Source organism: Triturus cristatus, chromosome 8 (assembly GCF_964204655.1).
Source record: "Triturus cristatus chromosome 8, aTriCri1.1, whole genome shotgun sequence".
NCBI classification, from domain to species: Eukaryota; Metazoa; Chordata; class Amphibia; order Caudata; family Salamandridae; genus Triturus; species Triturus cristatus.
In genome coordinates this window covers 1,170,898,409-1,170,919,679 of record NC_140591.1, presented here as the reverse complement: position 1 = coordinate 1,170,919,679, position 21,271 = coordinate 1,170,898,409, and the positions used below count along the sequence as shown (strand labels likewise).

Below are 21,271 nucleotides of genomic sequence, written 5' to 3'. Positions count from 1 at the left end.
AAATACTATTGGGCTTCCCACCTTGCCGCTATTAATCAGGGCACCTACTGAAGACCGGATAAACCAGGTTTTACCATGGATAGATGGCTGCTGCCTGGCAGGGACTATAATAGGGCCCTGTATTCAAACCCCAGGAAATTTCCTTTAACTGGTCCAACCGAACACTCTGTCTAGGTTTGGCACGCATCTAATAAAAGTTTAGGTTGGGACCGGAAGCTCACATTCGCAACTTCCCTGTGGGACTCGGAACAGCTGGGCTACCTGCGTACCTCAAAGGGATTTGACAAATGGGATCTTATCGGTATCTCCTGGATAGGTGACCTCTGGGTGAAGGGTGATATGATTGCGTTTGACACTCTTCAACAACAATACGAGCTCTCCGGCTTGTAGTTTTTCCGTTATCTGCAAATCCGTCATGCTCTTGTAACAACCCTGCAGAAGGGCTCCTACCCTCCTGAGTCTTCACCACTTGAAGACAGATTGCTTGATGGATACCTCCAGCAGAAAGCAATTTCGTTAACATATAAAAAATTGATTAATAATACCCTGGACCCCCTTGAAAGACTACGTGAGTGTTGGGAAAGAGATGGTCTTGAGTTTGACGACGAGGAATGGTAAGAGGCGGTGGCTTTGCCCCGAGAGGTGGCGATTTCTGCTTGGCTACGTCTGGTCCAACTTAAAATATTGCATAGAACGTATGTCACTGAGCCCCCAGCTGGTTCATATGGAGAGGGGGGAGGGGGGAGATTGTAGAAGACGCTGTGGTCAGGTGGGCACTTTCCTGCACATACTTTGGGAGTGTGAACAGATCTAGGAGTGCTGGCGGGGGCTACACAAGGTCATGCGGGAAGTACTGCACAAAGAGATACACCCAGAGGTTAAAAGATGTCTCCTTAATGTTTGGTAACCCACTGATTTGACTGTTATGGAGAGCCTCTGGGCTAATCTGGGTGCAATAGTGGCCAAACGTGATATAGCACAAATGTGGGGGGCGGGAATCTCACCGACTCTGGACACCTGGAAAAAGAACTTAGATTGGTGTATGTTCAGGGAGAAAATGGTCTACATGGCACGGGGATGTCCAAAGAAGTGGTCTGCTGTATGGTGTGAGTGAAATGCCTACTGGTGAGATATATGTGCGGCCCCTGTGGTCCCTTCAGAGGATGAAGCTTTGTCTCCTTGAAGCCCTTTCGGGCGCTCGATGTATGTCCCAGCTACCTATGATGTCTAAATGTACTCGCCATATGAATCCATACCATGTAAGTGCATGCTGCTTTGCCGAGTGTCAATGTTTATGTTTAATAAAAAGATATTTTTTTTTAAAAATGCATATTCCGAGAATAGTTTGTATCATATTATATTGCATTTGTAAAATCAAATTGTCTAAGAGCCTTACTATGTATACGGCAGTCCGTAGGACCGCCGTATTTGCGGTGACGGTCCAACCACCATCATACTGCGGGGCCCTCCCCCCGTATTACAAGTGTGGCGGTCAGACTGCCGCAGGATCGCTGCATCCACCGGGGAGAGAGGATTCTGCGGCAGTCGCGCAGCAGTCAGGGAGCTGTAATATGCTGGCAGTTGCCGCCGAGCATATGACAAGTTGGATTTCCACTGCCCCCATTCATGGCGATGAGCCAGCAATGAAAAGGGTGAAGAGAGAGGCAGCCTGCCGCTCCTGGGTCTGTGGGGGGGCACATGTAGTGCCCCCCTGGATTTGCACCGCCAGTTTCGCATGGTGTGGCATGTATGGCACACAGTGCAGGAAGGTGCAGTCAGTCCTCTGACAGCGGCGATCTGCATGTTAAGCTCTTCTATAAGTCTAACAGACTGTTGCCGTCACACTGCTGCAGCCCCACCCACAAGACCAGGATTTAACTCCTAATCTGGCAGGTGGGCGCATCACCGCCTTGGCGGTCCTACAGTGGATGGCATGCTGGTGCTGCCGCTATAGGGCCACCAAAGTCGTAAGCAGGCCCTAAATTAAGTATATATTGTTTTAAATCAATGTAAATGCCACACAATAATGCACCTTTGAATTAAAGATGATGAAAACCACCATCTTTATCCCCAAAACCACTTAATTAGTATACTATGGTTCTAAGTTGTCTTGACCACCATGTTTTTCAAAAACCATTCCTAAAACGCTTGTGAAATATATTACAAAACAATAAAGATCTATTTTTGACCTACAATGATTTAGGTATCCCCATAATGTGACATACAATGATTTCGGTCTCCATTTAATGCAAAGAAATAGTGCATATCACCATTTTCAAAAATCTTATTTTATTCAGCTGTGTGCAAAGGATTTCCTTGTCAAAATACTGTTAGATATTTTATTATAATGTAACAAGCAACATTTTGTGCTGTCACCACCTATCACATGAAAGCTGTGTTTCTACACATGCCTTTAGTCCTCTACTTTCATGCAGATTTTGAATGTTAATTCTCAAATGGGAAAAGTTATACATTTAGGAAAAGGCTCCACATTTTTTAAGTATAGCCAAATAAAAGCATATTCATTGCACATCATAGCATGACTGAGTACTGGCATATGCACCCATAAGCACTTTCGTTCAAAATCTTTTCATGCACTTTGCAATTGATATTGCTTTATTTCCAGTGTTTTATCAAGGTTGAATGGATTCACACATCACTCCACAGTAAGCCAGCAGATTCCAAGATGATCTGGCCTTAGAAAAAAACAACAACATATTTAACATTATAATATGTAGCTGTTAAAAATATGTCCCTTGACCATACATATAGCCTCCATGATGAGACTGAGTGCAATTCACAACTTTGGGGACCATAATGATGTCGGGCAGAAGGCCATCCAACTGCTTGTCGGTGGCGGTCCGCCCAACATCTGAGGCATCTGTTCAACTACCATATTAGGATATAGGTGGGGGGAATACGCTTCTCTTCCGACAGGATCAAGGAGCCTGTCAGGTCGTCGGGTGGATCGTAATCCCCAAAATGGAGGCGGTGCCTGATCAGGCACCGCCGTAACACCTTTCCAACAGCCTTTTCATGTCGGGTCTTCTGCCATGAAAAGACTGGCAGAAAGGGTCTTTTGTGGCCCCTAGCAGGGCCCCTGTCCCAATGGCCCTACTCTATGGGCCCTGGGGTGCACCTGTGGTGCCCCCTAATTATCCCTGCATTGCGTGGCAGCCACCTGTGTGATAGGAAGAATATACCTTCCGACTGCCGTGAAGGCGATTGCATCCAAATAATGGTGGCAGTACTCCTTGTGCGGCAGTCCCATTTCTGCTATGATGCCGGTTGGACGAGCGTCCGACCGGCAATCTAATAAGACCCTTTATGTTTGCCTCTCTAAGTAATTTATTCCTGGTAGAATCTAAGTATATCCCAAAGAGGAAGAAAGAGGCCCCCTGGTATACCAAATCTCGTCAGGAGGCCAGATGTACCCTCTCTAGATCCATTAAAGTTGGGTATAGAGTTGCCATCCTGGCAGCCAGGTCACTCTACAAAGACAAAATTATCAGTGCTAAAAGAATCTTGGAACGCACAAAAGGGGACTCAATGTTGAATGCTATTTAATAGAAGGATTACTGTTCTTTCTGGTGCATCATCGCCCATGGTGATTCCAGCATCCATGCCCCATTGGGAAGTATTATTTCTGCTGCTGCCTTGGTTGTGCATTTCTCCCAGTTATATTCTGGTGATGTCCACCAGGATCTGTTCCAGGCTGTGCCTAGCAAGCTGAGTAACCAGGGTGGTGAGTAATAAATCCTCCAGTGGCGTTGCCGTTGAGTATCCCTTTGAGCCAGCGACATATTGGGCCCACCATATATCCAGTGTAGAGATCTCCAAAGCTTTAGACTAGACCATACCAAATAAAGCCCAAGAGTTGGACAAGGTGCCTGGTGATCTTCTTAAGTCATATAGAGACACATGGTGTCCCTATTTTTCCATGATCTTTAGTGCTATAATGAATGGCACACTTATGCTCCCTACTTGGGCTGGGGCTGAGATCATCCCAATATTCAAGAAGGGTTGTAGGTCCTTACCATCCAACTACAGACCAATCAGCCTCAATAACAGCTCTCAAAAGCTGTTCAGTTAGATAATCTTGAATAGGCTGAGTGAGTGGATTGACTGCATTGCAGGCTGTCTTCAGGGATGGCATTGAAACAACAGACCAGGTTTTTCGCCTGGATCTGCTGTACTGGAAACGTTCACTTGGGGAGCGGCAGACTTTTTGTGATCTTTGTGGACCTTCGTCTGCTTTTGACCTCATTCCCAGAGAATCTTTGTGGATGGTGCCGGCCGAGAAGGGGGTCCCAGATTATCTTTTGAAAGTTATAATTAGACTACATTCTAACAATTATGCCAAGGTCAGATGTGGGCCCCTGGGTCAATTACCAGATGCTATCCCAGTAAATTGGGGAATGAGGCAAGGGTGTGGACTGGCCTCCAACCCTCTTTCTTCCATAAATCAATGGTTTGGTATCTCAGCTCAAGAAATATGAGGTTGATACCCCGTGTCTCGCTGGGATTAAGATCCCGGCCCTACTGTTTGCAGATGATACCCTTTTGTTATCTACATCCCCTGTTGGGATCCAGACACTTCTGGATTGCTTCAAGTCCTTTTGCGGGCAACGGGGACTGGAGATTAACCTCGGTAAGACCAAATACATGGTTTTCCTCCCTTCCCTGTTCTAACCCAACTCTCAGTGGTGTTGCACTGAAAAGAGTGCAGGTGTTTGATTATCTGGAGGTTACGCTCTCAGAACGCTTCGATTGGTCACCCTATGTTCAGATCCGTAGGCTCAAACTAGAGCAGCACTGTGAGGTCCTTTTGTGGGTCGAACGTGGTTGTTTTTTTTCGTCCGGTAACTCCAGCCCTCAAAATCTATAACTGTCAAGCCTTAGGGGCAACTTTGTATGGTGGAGAACTATGGGGTTTTCAAGATACTAGACCTTAGAGATAATAGAAAGGCGCTTTATGAGGAGGATAACAATCTACCAGTTTACCGCAACCTGAGCTTCAGGAATTTCAGGACCACGTACAGAATATTAAGAAGTGATACCAGGCAATGTATTATCTTTGCTGTCTCTCGATTTTTTATGTATATCTGGAGTCTTAGATAGAAAATGATGCCTAGCTGATGCCATTTTACAACTTTTAACTGTAACTATAGTCTTCAAATTGTTTTAAATTGTGCCAAATTTAGATTTTTCCAATATGTACTGTCCTTATGAATTGAAAGATTTGTATAAATTATTTTATTGTTTTATTAATTTTTATGTAATGTGTTTTAACATGCTCTTCTATGGCCATTGTGCCAAAATAAAGAATATGATGATGATGAATAATTGAACTACAATGGCTTAAAAAGGGAAATTAATGATCTAAATCTTACATGCAATGTAGTTTTATTTCTAGCAATTGATATCAAAATTCTGTATAAAAAACGTCAACATGCATAACGTAATGACTAACATGTTTTAGTGTAACTGTAATGTCAAACATGAAACACAAGTTAATTTTTATGTTGTCTTTTAATAAAATTACATATCTATTTGTGAAAAAATACATAATACTGTACATTGGTTAATTTACTGTTAGTCGATGATGTGTGTTAACGAATAACTTCTGACTTCAACACCATCTTCATCCCTGTTACCATGCTGTGGTCAATAATAACATCACCCTCCGGCATGGGATAGTAATCATCATCAATGATGAGTGGTATGTTTCTCCATGGACAATGTTGTACAACATTTAGCAGGGCAGAGCACTAACATTTTGCAGACGTTCCCAGGAGTGTACAAAAAAGCACCACCAGTCTTATCAAGGCATCTGACGTGGCCAGTAGGAGGCATTTTCGCCTCAGTGAGGCTAAGTTCCCTGAAAAAAATATAAATACATTTAAAGATCATTCAGTTGGTAAAAATATTCAAAACTTTAGATGGATCAATATTTTTAATTAGCTAATCAACAATCCAGGCTCTCACTGGTGCTAGGACTACCATCTGTTGTGATACAGTGCTGGTGTGAAGCATCATTGAGTAATGTCTTAACCCAGGAAGTCTTTTACAGAGCAATCCACTTGCACATTAATTTAGTGAAATCACTCTGCTTTGTGGTAAACTGGCTTCTAGTCTTGAGGTGGAACCAAAGCTACGTTTATGGTCATGAGTATAAACCACATGTGGAATTCCTGCCAAAGCACAGAGCTCAGCCTTAATGTTGTTAATTTTAGAAGCATCAGTAGGGCAGAAGGCATATTCTTCCAAATGCAGAAGGATAACTTCCAGGAACTGTGTGAGGACAGCACAAACTTTAGTTCAGCAACAGCATGTTGAAATCATCCGGGTGCACAGATGTGTAACACTGGCATGACAAGTGGTGCGATTACAGCTGAATTATTAAAAAATGAAATAAGTTCTGTTTCAAAATGTTTTCCAAAGTCAATATTGTCTTGTTGTGTAGTGTGAGTTTCTTCACAATGTGTAGGGTTTGGAGATCAGGATGTGGCCAGCACACATGGTCTTGAAGTATCTACCTACCTACCTCGATTAGCGAGGGTAATGCTGTATATGTCTGTGGTGCAAAATCCATTTTGAATTAATTTAACAATATGTGCTTTTGACATATTAAAAGATTTATATAATAAACATGACACACTTAAATGTAACTTATGTTTAAAAAATCAACATAATAGTTTTTTATGATTGTGTCTAAACATTTTACATGCTTTGATATTTGTTATGCATCATTATCTATACAACAAAAACTGTATTTATATTACACAGATTTTATAATCTATTAAGCATTTCTTACTAACATTTGCATTAATATTTTAATTTCTTTTCAATAATGACATTATATAAATACAAATATATAAAATATATAAGTAGTTTTAAACATGTTCAGTATATTTATATATTACAAATCAAAGTCCCAAGAAATAATATTGGTTGACCCATTTTAAAATATATCAGCTTATTCTGCCATTTTTGATGGGCATACCATTGCAGAAGATGTGATGTGACACTAGTGAAAGACAAACGAATCAAGACAGAGTAAGTGATGAACAGGGTTTTTGTCCTTTGAATTTCTTAACTGCTGTTGATTGTCTTACATGGTGCTTCCACCATTTGTTTTGATTTGTGTAAGTCATAGGTCTTCAAGCTTGGGGCAGGCCCCACTGGAGGGCCTGAATTTATGTCAGGGGGTAAAGCTTTTAATATGAACCTGAGGAGAACAGACAAACATGCAGAGTGGTTTTAATGAAAGAAAAGAATGGAGGTGAGCCACTTTGTAATGGGCCATCAGTAATTCTTGTCAGTCATGTCCAGGCTGGGAGAAGGTATCAAAAAGGGAAAGTCCCACCTCATTTGTGATCAAGGATCACACTGTTGACACTTTTAGATCTGTCAATAACAAGTTGAAAATCATGTTTTTAACTGCACCTTTAAAAGGGATAACTGAACATAAATCAATGTTGGAACTAATAAATATGTCAGAGTTGCCTTGTGGACCCGTTTCTAGCCAAATATTTTTGGTTGGTCCTCAAATTTTAGCCATGAGCGCAGTTGTATATTTAACATACGGATGAGCTCCACAGTCCCCGCTTTCGAAGTCCTTTTTTTAAATTAAAACGCCAAGACTGGAGGGATGTGTCACTCATGATATGGGAACTTTTGCCAGCAAGGCATGATAATGTGGCAAAATAAAAGGAAGAAATGAACGTCAATATTTATCATTTTATTATAGTATTTATTTCAATTTCATAAATAGGAATTATTCAAATAGTGCAGAAGGTGTTAGCGTTTGCAAAGTTTTAACTTGAAATGTTTGCCTTTCTTTGGTTTACCTTTGTCTATATTTGCTAGAAAGGATGTGTTAAAAAAACATACAATTCTTTAACTTTCTTCCCCTAATTAACATTATATACAACAGTTTGTTTGTCATTTTGTGGTGTCTAAACTAAATTAATTTACACAAGGGGGACACGACAGTGAAAAACTTGAAACCATTGGGGTAAGTGATGTAGATGCATGGCATCATGGCACACAAGACCATCAAACATGAGCGACTCAAAACTGAGGATGCAGGCATCGTTAACAAACCGCCATTGTTTAAGGAAATTACTTTTGTGACAACAAGTGGTAATCATAGTTGGAGCTCCTAGCTGGTTGACATAACCATCCGCCACGGATGCAGAACGTCTTGATCAATGAGAAGTGTGCCTCCTTCAAGTAGTGTCCACCAGTGAGATTCCATCACATTGTCATACTCGACATGCTTCTTTAATAGTATACTTGCCTTGACACCACAGAGTTGATAACACCGCATCCATTGCTGCTGCCAAATTGAGCTGCTAAGAAGAGATAATGGCTTAAGAATCCAAAGACAGGGCGCCCAAATTCACCCTAGAAGTGCTGGCTATCTGGGCACAGAGCGCCCTGGCAAGTACCCTCAGTTATTTGGTCCAACAGACAAACAGGTCAGTAGACAGGCCATTCTTATCTGAAATTTTGGACTATGAGTTATGGATCTAGTGATCATACCGGTATGTGTTTATATCTTGTTAATTTAAGTTTACAATTTTTGTAGTGTGGCATGTTTTTTTTAAATGTAATTATATAGTTTTAAAAGGAAGATTACATTTAGTTCAATTTGACTAAATTACTTTCATACGTTAAAAAATGTTACCTACAAGAGTTTACTCAATTCTGCTACATCTCCAATATGAAATTTTCTACAGAATTAACATAATATATTGGTCAATATTTTCAAAACCTAGACTATTTGCCGAAAATCTGTATTTTTAATGATGATTGCATAGTGTAATTTCTGCTTTAAAGGGAATGTGATTTTGCTATACATCCTTGTAAGAAAAAAGGCTACTTGGGGAGGGGATGGAAACCCCACTCAGGAAACAACCACAATACTTTTCAGGGTGAGCCACAGAAGTCACCTAATTAATGTGTGTTTAACCGGTAGCTTGGCACAAAAGCAGTCAGGGTTAACTTAGAGGCAACGAGCAATGTATTTGTGCACCCAACAAAAAGAAATAAAGTGAAAAAACAAAACAATAAAAATCCTAATTCAGTTTAGAAAACTAAAATACATTTTAATGAATAAAATGAGACCAGAACGAAATAAATCCAATCAGTAGTTGTAGGTGTAAATACGTTGTAGGTGTAAATAAGTGTATCAGGATTAAGTGATAAGGAATATGTGGTTTTGCAGATCTTTTTGCTTGGACTTTGGGTACATGGTCATTCTTCTTTTTCTTTTTTCTGGTTTTCAGGTATTCCCCCTGATGAGGAGCAATAATGCCCAAAATGCATATGGATAAATGAATGCAATTCATTTGTGAATGAGTTCACTCAAGGCTGACTTACTTCTTGGGTGTACGGATTTCGAAAAGTAAATAAACACAGTGAAAAATAAATAAACACATCGATATAGTTGAAGTGTATTTCAAACAGTTCATTATAATTATGTTAATTTTGATAAATGCTTATAATCACCTTATTGTGTGTGGTGGAACTTCCTTTAATTCAAGAAGAAGCTAAACAGTTGGCAGTGTTCAAGCAGCCACTGCAGCTGAAGGGAGATGCCATTGGCAGAGAAGGATGCAGTGGCACAGAGGGTGAGGGGACTGGCATGGAAAGCAGCTCAGGGTCAATGAACAACACTGAGTCAGATGATGACTTTCACGACCAGGGCCAGACCCTTGTAGTAGCAGCAAAGACAGTGACGTTGTCTTCGGGAGCTGCCACTGCAATCAGCCCTGTTGCTCCAGCAACCCCCTGGACAGAACTTCCCACCAGCCAGGAGAAATAGGGCTGATGCCCTTTGCCCAAGGCGCCTATCCCCCTGCTCCTGTGCCACAACTCCTCATTTCCAAGGAGTTATGAAGGACTGAATGGTTCAAATCCCGGAGAACATTTGTTCAGTACAGGCTGCCCACTACACAGTGTATTGATGAAGCATCGCCTCCTCAGAAACGAGGACTGCCACTCCCAAGCCTACTCCCACACAATACCAGAGACCTCATTTCTGCTTTTTCCTTTTGCCCCCATGCCACTACCTTTTAATTTCCCAATTCCTTCTGCTCACATTCCCCTCTTCCACCCAAGCTGTCTGGACCTCCGGATGCATTGACTGAGGATTCTCAAAATGAGGAGGAGGATAAGCATTAAAAGAGCAAGGCAAGACTTTTGAAAATACATTTCTCCTGTTTGTGGATCTGCACTCTCCACCCCCAAATTCCTGGATGTATTTAAGTTTGAATATTTTTTTTCATGTTTTTTGTAGGTTAAAACTGTGTTTTTCATTTTTTTGGGGGGGGGGTGGAATGTGCCTTATATTATACACATTTGATCACACTGTAAATCAAAGACAAAGGGGTGCATTACAATGGCGGATGGACTGAAGTCCGTCTGCCATTGTATCGGGGACTGGGACCGCCCGCCTACAAGGTGGCCACAGGGCCAATTATAATGCGACCACCAACACGGTGGTCGCAATGCTCATACTTTAAACGGGCCATTTTACATATCCCTGAATGACGTGGCGGGTACCATGAGGTGCCTGCCACATGGTGCAGGGATATGTCGGGGGCACCATAGGTGCCCCCAAACACCTAGAAAAATGTGCCAGGGATGAAGGGGGGCCCACATTAGAACTTCCTGACATATTACTTGCTAATGTGAAGTATTGTAGATCTTGAAAATGAAAGGGGAACTCATGATGACTGACATACCATGATGTGAGAGTCTGTATTCTGTATGTGTTTTTGCCGTAAGGTTGTTGAGACTAATAGGCACCATCACATTAGAGGATGCATGGTGCTTCTTTTTATATGTTTTAAAGTATAAGAGTTTTAAGGACTTTACAATTGGAACATTAGAAAAACATTTAAAAAATGTTAATCTTTAAACCTTAATCATATTTTGATTGGCAAATTGATTATATCTGTGAAATGGTTTCACACGTGATGTATGGTTTGCCTCCTCCTTTATGTATCTTTTTAATGTAGTTAATATAGTTAAAAATTTCAATTTTAAACAAAAATATAAGTTTTTATTTTTGGGCTTTAAATAATGCCCTCCAGCAGCCATTTCTTTAACAACCTCTCCGACATTCACTCCTATGGTTCTAAGAAGCCTGTGTTTATTGTGGAGTGGGTGTGTGCATGCCTTGGCTCTTTGTATTTTTTCTCTCTATAACTCGTGGAATATTTTGCACCCTGCTTCAGCCAGCAGACCACGCACACTAAGGCCCTTATTACGAGTTTGACAGTGCGACCGCGGCAAGCTCTGTGGTCCATCCACCATATTTGGAGTTGGGAGTGTTGCCTGTGCAGAGACCGCAGCTGGATCACCGACACTATCAGCCCACTGCCAACCGCCAGTACAGTGGTCGGAGGAAGGCAGGTTCCATAGGGCGGTACAGAGGAGCACCACTGCCATCTGTATTATGAGTTGGCTTTCCACAAGCTAACCGTGACGGTCGGACCGCTGCCCAAAGGTCGGCGGAAACGAAGGGTTAGGAGTACATACTAACCCCTTTCCTGGTCTTCCCAGCAGATTTTGATGTGGATCGCTTTCTCCAGGTCCCCCTACACAGGAGCATCTTCACCCCGAGGTACGACAGCCATCTGCGGTGAAAAAGAGGTAAGGGCTCTTTATACCATAGACCCATTGCTGGGACTGCCCACATATGGGTCAGACTCCAGCAAGGGGTAGGTGCATTTCTCCATATGTATCATGCATATCTGTAAGTTCGACACATATGCAGTCGAAATATACACACAGGCATCTATGTATCTGGAAATACATTCACCACCACTGCAAGACCGCCACAACCACGAGCCTGCAGTCTACTCATAATAAGGTGGACAGTAGACCATCAGTGCGGTGGTCTTGGTGCGGTCTCAGCTGCGGTCCTTTGGCGGTCGGACCGCCAAACTCGTAATAAGCCCTTAGTACAGAGGATGGAGTATTGTTTTTTCAACCAACCATCTATCAGTTTTCATCTTTAAAAATCATCAGCGGATGTGGTGGTGGGTGGTGTAGGCAGCGTACTGACAGCAGATGTAGGTCCACCATGCCACCAAACTCTAAATACAGTGGAATGTATTTTAATGCAGAGGATGAATGAATCAGCAATGGATGAATCGCCAATTTTTGACGGTTCATCCACATTCACCTAATTCCAAACAAGCCCTTAAATCTGGCTTACACTAAAAATAATTATTTGGAAATTATGCCTAAAGTTGGTATGAATCTTTTACCTATTTTTACCTACTTTTGTATGGAGTGCCTCGTTCGGCAGCTAGTCTTTCCACAGTATCCAGCATTATTCTAAGAATCAGCAGACCTGCCTGCTGTGCAGATCTTTCCAGGCCTGCGATGTTCACATTGTACATAGGTGTACAACTGGCATTTTTTTATTTGTGCTGTTGGCTATTTTTGCCTCTGTTGTCCATATTCTGTCTCTGGGGCTGTAATTCTTGATTTTTATCCTAATCGACTTTTACAATGTTTCCAAGACGTTTGGGAGGTGATCAGGATTCTCTTGGTTTAGTGGGAGTTAGTAAAACATAGAAATAAACAAGAATAGAAAGTACCATTGATTACATACTGCTCCCTAGACCTTAGCACCATGTTGAAATTCTCTGATTTAATGTCAATTTTGTGTGTGGTTTTGGGATGAGTATACTCAGGGTCAGCTTTAGGGAGGTGCGACCGGTGTGGCCTCACTGGGCGCTGCCCTTGAGGGGGGCACTGACCTCAGGGGGCGTTGTGTTTACCAATAATGTATGATTTTAAAAGCACCTGCTGCAGAGTTCCTTGTGCACCAGCTTTCAGGCAGCAATAAAAATGTTAAGATAACCCTTGTGATTAATGTTCCTGCTAAAGATTAAGATCAGAGTTTTGTATTGTGGCAGTTTTGACCTGCCATAAAGTTGCACAGAGGCTTAAAATGCCTGCTGCAAAAGAACAGATCTGTGTTTTATGTGGATAGCTGAGTGGATTAGTAAAACCAGCTGTTGCCAGCACTTTAAAACAAATTAAATGTATGTGTGAGAGGGGTATGGAGCGAAGAGGGGCACCTTTGCCGGGTGGTAATGAGAGAATCTGAGGAGAAGGTCATGGGGTGGGGTGCCAAAAAAGATTGTCACGCCAGGCGCCAACAGCACTAAAGCCGACCTTGAGTATACTGATAGCATTTGCAGGCACAAGCCTGTTTTCAGAGCATAATATGTGCTTGTGGTTGCCGGAGGTGGGTGCTCATCAGTAGCGGCTCCTGCAGGGAGTGCTGCGGGGCGGTGGAGCGGGGGAGGTGCAGGGGCAAGGTGGGGGGTAGTAAACTCCAGCATACGGCCGAACAGAGGTAAGTACATAAATAAATAAATAAAACGAGTTACATTGCGCACGCTGCATCGCCATTTGGCGTTGGAGCATGCGCAATGTAATTTGTTTTATTTATTTATTTATGTACTTACCTCCGTTCAGCCATATGCCGGAGTTTATTACCCCCACCCTGCACCTCCCCCGCAAGCAGCTCTCCCTCAAGGAGCCACTACTGCTCATTATTAGGGGTCGTGACTTATTTCTGATCAGTAGACCAGAGCAAGATCAGTGAAACAGAAGGGAGAAGAAAAGAGGAAAAACAACAAAGTAGGGATTGAAAAATAAAACTTGTAAGTGAGAGAAAAAGAAACGTGGAGTGTACGGTGGTGGATGAAAGCGCCATGAGGTGGGATCAATAGTAGGCACCTTTTGTGTTCAGCAAACCTGGCATTCAGCAGCCGGCACCTAAAAGTTGTTTGGGCTCCTCCTTTTATATTAAGCAGTACCATTTTATTGTTCTGTAGGTGCTGAACATCAAAATGGCGAGTACTAGTGATTCGCTCTGTTAAAGCGTAGTGGTGCCGCGTGGCAGTCTGATCCTAAGGTGCACTAAAAGAACAATTCAGGCCCGTGCAACCAAAGCACTTTTGTGCAATGTATTCCGAAAACATTTTATGCCAAGATGCACAATGATGTATACAGTAAGCTCCAAAATATGTTAAGTGGGTACAACAAATGCTTATATGTGCTAATAGTGATTTTCATATTCTAATTTTTTTTTATTGTACAAACCAATGATACCTCTGGTAAGTCAGTTTAACACTCTCAGAGCATTTATTAACCAGGGTACTACTAATAATAATAATATTACAAGATTTAAGAAATGCTCTTTGCCAGAGCATGATTTAAATCGATGCACACAGGGCACATAGTCTTTGATTTCTCACAGAAGAGTGTTCTGTGAAGGAACAGAGGCTGGGTCTAGGAGAGGAGAACCTCCTTCATTAATTGGGCAGTGAAGAAAGAGGGCAGCAAAATGGGCAAAGACAGATTGCTTCAGGCATTCTATAATAAGCCAAGTATGCATAGTAATAAGTGCCAGATGATACACGTGATTAGGTTTACTGTACATGTTGGTCTAGCAGATCTTTGAAGATACCTAATTAAAAAGCCCGACAACAGATCATAGAGCAGATTACTCCGCCTCACAACTATTACACTCCAGACAATGTCTGGAACATGCCCACTGCCACCAGAGGAATGTATTAATAATATCCACACTTCTCTTTCATGAGGTTGGTACAGAGCCCAACTGAAAGTGAGATGTCAGGGTCCAGATTTACTAAAGTTTTGCACTTGAATGTTGCAAAGCATCACATACCGACCCCAATGATAGTGTTGATCAGCCTAAGCAAGCAAAAGGTATTTTGCACTGAAACTTTCTGCAATGCTAGAGTTAAATGTAATTACCTGTAGGACCGTGAAACCCCTGCTAGTGTAAGCAAATTAGGTATTATGGGCCAGGGACCATGTAAAGACCCACATTGGCAAAGTAAATCCATGCAACCTAAATTCACATAAAATAGCGGGACCTGACATTACATGGAATACTAATGGCAAGTGAAAACATTCACACATATCTGGCAAAAGTTCAGGGGGTGACATCGCATGGGTTGCCATCGGAGGGGGTCCGTCCGACATCTGGTGCCGCGGTCTGACCGCTGCATCATGATGGAGCAGGCAGAGGGACTGACCAACACCATGACTCCATAGGACTGTCCTTCCGACTGCCATGAAAAGGCATCTGGAAGGGAACTTTAAGGGCCCCCTAGGAGGGCCTCCGCTATGGGCCCAGGTGTGCTCCTGTGGTTCCCCCAAACATCCATGCCCGTGTGTCAGGCACCACATGTTGCCTGGCATACAGGCATGAGTGTTTTAAAACATCAGTTTTTCCACTGTGGCTTGTGCTGAAACCAATCGCGGGTGGGACCTCTGACTACTTGTCGTCCGGTCCCAATTCTGCTATGATGTCGGTCGGATTCTCGTCCGAGTGCCATCGTAATGAGACTATACTCATGACAATTGTGAAACATACGTATTCTATGTGATTTATGGTGTGACCCCTGAACATTGAGTCCAGGATATCGTGGGGAACTAATACTGTGGACAAAATATCGAGGGACAAACTATCGTAAGGTAAGCATGTCTAGATTTTACATACCCAACTCCACATCTATATACCTTGATGATATATATATATATTCAAGGTGAATAGCTATGGCTCCAAGAATATCAAATCTATACTTCCCTTTATCCACTTACCTTTCAATATTTTGACCTTTCATATTTTGTCCACTATATTAAGGTGTCACAATATTCTTGTACTCAATATTCAAGAGCATAATCGTGATTTATTGTCACACAAGTGCAGCGTTATTTCTGCATTAACACTGTCATCATCACCGCACGGCATGTGGAAAATATGATGTGTGCAGTTTGTATGTCATAGCACAGCCGGTTTTCACATTGTTGAGTTGCTTGAACCTTAGTAACTCTGCCCCCAGGAGGTTTTGAGGGAAAACACTGAGACCTTCAGTCATTGGAGCTGTGTCTTTCATTGCAGCAGAAAGGGGTGTGGGGGTTCAACATCTTGTGGATTCTCACCCACATTTTGTTGCCGGAAATTCTTACAAACTGAGCAGAACTATAGCATTTTGGTCAATGATCCGGGTTCAACTTCAGAAAAACATAATTTCCCAAAAATGAAGGGGGCAATTCACAGATCTTTTCTTTCTGTAGATGTGTGTGTCTCCTTTGTCTTAGATATCAGACTTGCTTACTCCTGGAGAAAAGCTTTATGAGTCAGGTCTGTGAAGGGAGCAGATGAAATAAAGCACAACTACTCACAGAGAATGCTTTTTGGGTCAGGCCTGGGTATTAAGTTGCAACTCACACTTAAGACAGGACTAAAATACATCTACTAAGAGAAAAAGCCTTGTATATTTTGGTAAAGTGCTCTAGGGTTATTCTAATTGGTCGGCCTCCAGAGGGCTTTAGCAGTAGAGCAACTTGATCAGTGTTCAGTGATGGTTTTTAGCATCTTCTTCTTTGAGACCCACCATGGGCTTATCTGATTTCAGGCTTTTTCTAATGATATGTCTATGTATTGCAGATGAGTAAACCAGGCTAACGTCATGCCACTGGTTAAAACGTATTGAAACATATAACTAGATCCATGGGCCGGGAGGTCTCTGATTGGTGAGTTTACCAACCAACAATTAAAATTTACAGCTTAGTGTAATAAAGTAAATCCACACCAGATGAAGATATGTGGTAAGAGGTATTTATTACAGCCTCAACCAACAGCCAGCATATCAACTGTCATCATAGAACCCTCACATGACAGAACCTCAGAACAAGCTGGTTCCATGCCTAGTGTTCTGGCATGGAGCCATGTTACATCATTACACTTCTTCCTCTTTACATTAGAACAAAAGTAACATGAGAGCAATAAACACATTTGAACAACAAGAAAAAGAAGGTAGAAAGAACTACACAAAATCACGTAAATGCAAAGGAAACCTGCGTGTTCTGACACCCCTACAAGTACTATCAGACCTTACATCAATGTCTGAGGGAAAACGATAAGAAGTATCATCCCTCCTGTCGGCCACACCACACCCCCGAAAATGTGCTACACGACTATGATTCCAGATGCGACCATCATCCGTCTTGACAGCATTTTTAAACAGCTTAATGATAGTTTTTGGAGAGGTATATTTTGACCAATTTTGACACCCAACAGGAGCTCTGACCTTTACTTTATCTCCAACCTCAAAATTTGTAACTTTCGCATTATTCCTTCTATCAACATAAATCTTCCTTTTGTTTTGCAGAGACACTTCTTTGTCTCTCCATTCCCCAATACCATTGTCTTTCAAACCCTTCCCAGCAACCATCCAGCCAGGACACAAACAAGTATTTGGAGACCTTCCCCTGAGCAGTTCAAAAGGAGTCTTCCCCGTTGATGCATGAGGAGTGTACCTGTAGGCTGTTATACGACACTGCAGTTCTTTTCTCCAATCTAAACAGTTTACCTTTGCTAATTGTATACTCTCCTTTAAAGTCCTGTTAAATCTCTCCAAAGCACCATTTGCCTCTGGATGATATAATGCAATTTTTTTATGTTCAATTCCACATTTTACAAAATACTCCTCCATCTGAGCAGAACAGAACTGCGGACCATTGTCAGAAAGAATAGAGTTAGGAAAACTCTCTCGTTTGAACACAGATTCTAAAAAACTGATCACAGAAAGAGAAGTGATCTCTCTCACCAAACTCACCTCCACCCATCGTGAATACAAATCCAGCAACACCAACAGGTAAGGAGTCTGATGTTCTCCATGCAATGGTCCCACAATATCGATAGCTAATTCATCCCATGGACTTTTTGGTAAACTTCTACAAACCATAGGTGAATATCTTGGTTTGAGCACCTTATCACTAGCTTGACAAGGCGTACACTCCCTAACAGTACGTTCCACCATCAAATCTAATCCAGGCCACCAGAAATCCTGTCGGATGCGCTCTTTGGTTTTAGAAATGCCCATATGCCCTTCATGAGCCATGTTCACGATGACTTCTCTCAAACTCAATGGGGGAATCATTCTTGTGCCCCTCATTAGAACCCCATCAACAACAGCTAACTCATTCGCAACTAAGGACCAAGGTTTAACCAGACTTCGAGACTTATGCTGTTCCAAAAGAGACATCACAGAACACAATTCACTATCCTTTTGCAACTCATCCCTCCATTCATCTTCCTTTACAGCCCCCAGCGTAACGTCACAAACTCTTATGCCACACTCAGCATCACACTGATCATTTTCATCCTGAGATTTATCATTCTCTACCACCTCCACCAATCTCGACAGACAGTCTGCCGTTACATTTGCCTTTCCTGGAATGTATTCAAACATGAAGTTATACTCCTGTAAGGAAATGACCCATCTCCTGATCCTCGATGAAATTGAGTCCAAACCCTTCTTCTCAAAAATTTCTTTCAGGGGTTTATGATCAGACCTGACAACGAAAGAAGATCCCCACACGAACTTTCTGAACTTGTTTATGGCCCAGAAAATTGCCAACGCTTCCTTCTCTATAACAGAATAACCTATCTCCGCACCTTTCAAACATCTTGAAGCACAAGCTATTAGCACCTCTTGGCCCTTCCTGATCTGAAAGAGAAGAGCACCCAGCCCCTTTATACTCGCATCAGTAACAATGAAAGTGGGATTCCCAGGTACAAAAGCTTGTAAGTTTGGTGCATTCCTGAGATCATTTTTTACTTGTTTAAACTCAGCACCACACTCTTCCGTCCAAACAAACTCTGCATTCTTACACATCAACTTCCTTAGATTTACTGTCTTATCTGCAAAATTTCGTATAAATTTGTTATAAAATTCTGCCATACCTAAGAATGAAGAAACCTCATCTTTTGTACACGGTTCTTTTAACATTTCAATAGTGTCCACCAAATCCTTTTTTGGACTTACCCCCTGCCGTGAAATATGATGACCCAAATAGTCCAGTTCAGTGACTCCAAATTTACATTTGCTTCGCCTAAGAGATAACCCAGCATCAAGCATCCTTTTAAGCACAGCATGTACCCTCTCATCATGTTCTCTCACGTCTCTCCCACATATTAATACATCATCCTGGTAGCACTTTACGCCTGAAATTCCTTTAAAAAGATCTTCCATAATCCTCTGGAATACAGAGGCCGCAGAAACAAGCCCAAACGGCATACGCAAAAACTTGAAGGCCCCCATTGGCGTAATGAAAGCTGTTAATTCTTGACACTCTTTACTCAACGGAACCTGATGGTATGCTGATGCCATATCCAGAGTGGTAAAATAACCAGCACCATCCAACGATGATACTAATTCCTCAATATTGGGAAGTGGGAACTTGTCAACCACTACTTCTTTATTTAAGGCACGAAGATCCACACATAAACGGATTTCATTATTTGGTTTACGTGCCACAACAATGGGAGCTAACCACTCCGTTGCCTCTACAGGCTGTATAACACCAGTGGACAACAATTTATCTATCTCTTTTTGTACAGCATCTTGTATACAAATGGGAATGCGTCTAACTTTTGCCACAACTGGTACTGCACCCTGTTTCAACTTAATATGGTGATTGTACCCCTTTAAACACCCCAAGGTGTCACTGAACAATTCACCAAACGCTCTCACAAACTTGTTTTCGTCACCCTCAATAGATTGTACCTGAACAGATGGATGTGCATTAGGATTGAGAATGACACCCAAACGAGCTTGATGACTCCAGCTCAACAAATTATCACCCCTCTCAGCAACATAAATCCTAGCATCAGTGAACCTACCATTGTACTCAATGCAGTCATCAAAATAACCTAATAACTTAATTGGCAACCCACCATAACCCGTAGGTTTAATATTAGGTTTGGACAGTTTCTTCCTTCCTTGAAAATTCTTCATAAAAAGATCCTTTGAGAGAAACGTGATGTGAGAGCATGAATCAAATTTCATTTTGACTCTAACATCCCCCACCAAAACCCACTCAGAGGGATGTTCCACCTCACTCTCACTAACTTGAAAACTGACTTCCTTTATTTCTGATCTTGAATCTCTCCTATTCCTCATCCTACAATTTTTCCCAAAATGTCCTCTTTTTCCACATACATTGCAAGTAACCCTATTAGCAGGACACTCACTTGCATTAGCCAGGTGTCCAAATCTTCCACATCTGTAGCAATTTCCCTGAAAAGTTGTTGCAAACCTCCTATTCCCTTGTGTCTTTCCTGCGTTTTTTTCTATTACAACACCTTTCTCGCAGACACCCTCATAATTATTTTCCCTCTCATCTTTTTGTATGGCTCGACACTCCACTTCTTGTGCTTTTACACTGATCTTGTCTTCTTTATGTTCTTTACTTAGTTCTCCAACACACTTTAACATATGCTCTACCCTTTTTGCAATACTAATAACCTCATTCAACAGTGGCTCGTCCTTTAGCCAGAGTTCTTCCCTCACTTTATCACAGCAACACCTCAGCACAAACTGATCTCTAATCCTTTCCTCTACCAACGCCCCAAATTTACAACTTGAAGCCAACTTCCGCAAAGCCGTAATATATTCTTCCACACTCTCCTCTTTTCTTTGCTCCCGCAAACCAAAATGGTACCTTTCCATAATAGTACTAATCTTTGGCAAGTAATGTAAATCTAGTTGTCTTGCACATATTTCATATTCATTCAACCCCCTCTGATCATTTTGCGACAAAGGAGGTAGATTTTCCAACACCTCTTGTCCTTCGCTCCCTAAACAATGTAACAAAAGTGCCTGCTTCCTTTCACCACTCAAATTCGTTCCACACACCCTGGCATAATTTTCAAAAATCTTTTTCCATTTCTTCCACTTAATAACCGGTTCTCCTGGATCTGACAAGAAAAACGGCGGCGCTGTAACATTCTGCATACTCACAAGAGGTGTAAATCACTACTTCCCCACAACCCAACTAGTTGCTAAAAGTGCTTAAAGTCCAAAAGATGTGTCAGTCACCATATGTCCCAGCACGATACCGCTATATCAAACACATTTGTTGAAGGTGTGTTTGTCACCGCAGATGACCTTTTCAGTTTAATTCAATTTACAACGCTCAAATACTTGTATTCCACAAGTGTAATCAAGTTTCAAAAGAAACGTTTATTCCCCTGACCACCAACCAATATAGTGATCCTTATCCAGTCTCCGTCCAATTCTCAACTTCCAATAGACCGTCGATGATCTTCTTCGATGTCCTCCAACACTTGTGCTGCAAACAAGATTTTTTTTTTTTTTTTTTAAATATAAGAAAAAATTCCTTCTTC

The 21,271-nt window shown here is 41.9% G+C and overlaps 1 protein-coding gene across 1 annotated transcript in view; it reads left to right on the top strand.

Annotated features, from left to right (window-relative positions):
• LOC146805560 (uncharacterized) overlaps nt 1–9,428 on the top strand; it is a 46,378-nt gene extending 36,950 nt beyond the window's left edge. The window contains exon 3 of the mRNA XM_085620525.1: nt 9,297–9,428. Within this exon, the coding sequence (XP_085476651.1) occupies nt 9,297–9,344 (48 nt within the window). The 3' untranslated portion in view covers nt 9,345–9,428. The remainder of the gene's footprint in view (nt 1–9,296) is intronic.
• Nucleotides 9,429–21,271: the final 11,843 nt, after the last annotated feature.